Source organism: Palaemon carinicauda, chromosome 9 (assembly GCF_036898095.1).
Source record: "Palaemon carinicauda isolate YSFRI2023 chromosome 9, ASM3689809v2, whole genome shotgun sequence".
Lineage (NCBI taxonomy): Eukaryota > Metazoa > Arthropoda > Malacostraca > Decapoda > Palaemonidae > Palaemon > Palaemon carinicauda.
In genome coordinates, this window is record NC_090733.1 from 76,708,448 (window position 1) to 76,709,676 (window position 1,229).

A 1,229-nucleotide genomic window follows, 5' to 3' on the forward strand; every position below is an offset into this window, starting at 1 on the left:
ATGTTTTGGACAACGAAAGGCGGGAGCATTCGACATGAATTTTAAAACTCGTACGCCACCAGCACGTAAATTTGCTACCATCCTCCTGCGTCCCCATTGGTTATCTCCCTACTTGGATGCTAGTTACCACCATGAGATCCTGCTCTCCTATTGGTCGACATCTATTGTACTGTATCCCATCGTGCATCTACACACTGGCGTTCCTACGTCTTTTCGTTCCGGCAGCGGTATCGTACGCATTGACTTAGTGTTTGTGATTTCGCTTTCGTAACAATTTCACTGTACGTACTGTTATCGTGTGTGATCCTATGATACATCATTAGCCATGGGTGCCAAGAAAATCGCTGATGTTAAGGGAAAGAAGAGGATGATGCTTTCCATGGAGATGAAGATGGAAATAATCAAGAAATACGAGGCCGGCATGCGGTTAAGTGTGCTCGCGAAGGAATATGGCCGAAATCCATCTACGATCGGAACGACCCTTAAGGAAGCTATCAAAGCAGCAACACACTCTAAGGGTGTGACTGTTTTCTCCAACAAGAGGAGCCACCTATATGATGAGATGGAGAGACTGCTGCTTGTCTGGATAAAGGACAAAGAAATGGCTGGAGACATTATCACTGAAGCGATAATCTGCCAGAAAGCCAGCGCCATTTTCAATGATCTTGTGCGTGCTCAGGCCGATGCTGACGCAGGAGAAGGAACATCGAAGCAGGAACCCCCAGAGTTCAAGGCTTCTCATGGGTAGTTTGAAAAATTTAAGAGACGCTCAGGCATTCATTCGATGGTGTGTCATGAAGAGGCTGCAAGCTCGGACACGAAAGCGGCCAAAGCCTTTGCTAAGACCTTCAATGAGTTGACTGTATGGGAAGGCTACTGTTCCCAGCAAGTCTTCAGTTGCGACAAGACTGGGCTTTTTTGGAAAAATAGGCCTCGTCGAACGTACATCACGGCAGAAGAAAAGAGGCTACCTGGCATAAGCCTATGAAGGATAGGCTTACCCTTGCACTCTGTGCAAATGCCATTGGGGATTGCAAGGTGAAACCCCTTCTGGTGTATCACTATGATACTCCCCGAGCCTTCAAGACCCACAAAGTCGTTAAGGAAAATCTAAACGTGTTGTGGAGGGCTAATGGAAAAGCCTGGGTAACAAGACAATTGTTTATCGAGTGAATAAATATTTGTTTTGGTCCGACTGTAAAAAAGTATTTGGAAGAGAATTGCCTCCC

General features: G+C 46.1%; 1 protein-coding gene across 1 annotated transcript; it reads left to right on the forward strand.

The window, feature by feature from the left end:
• Positions 1-325: 325 nt before the first annotated feature.
• LOC137646495 (putative CENPB DNA-binding domain-containing protein 1) lies at positions 326-748 on the forward strand. Its single transcript, XM_068379600.1, has one exon. The coding sequence runs from the start codon at positions 326-328 to the stop codon at positions 746-748; it is 423 nt and encodes a 140-aa protein (XP_068235701.1).
• Positions 749-1,229: the final 481 nt, after the last annotated feature.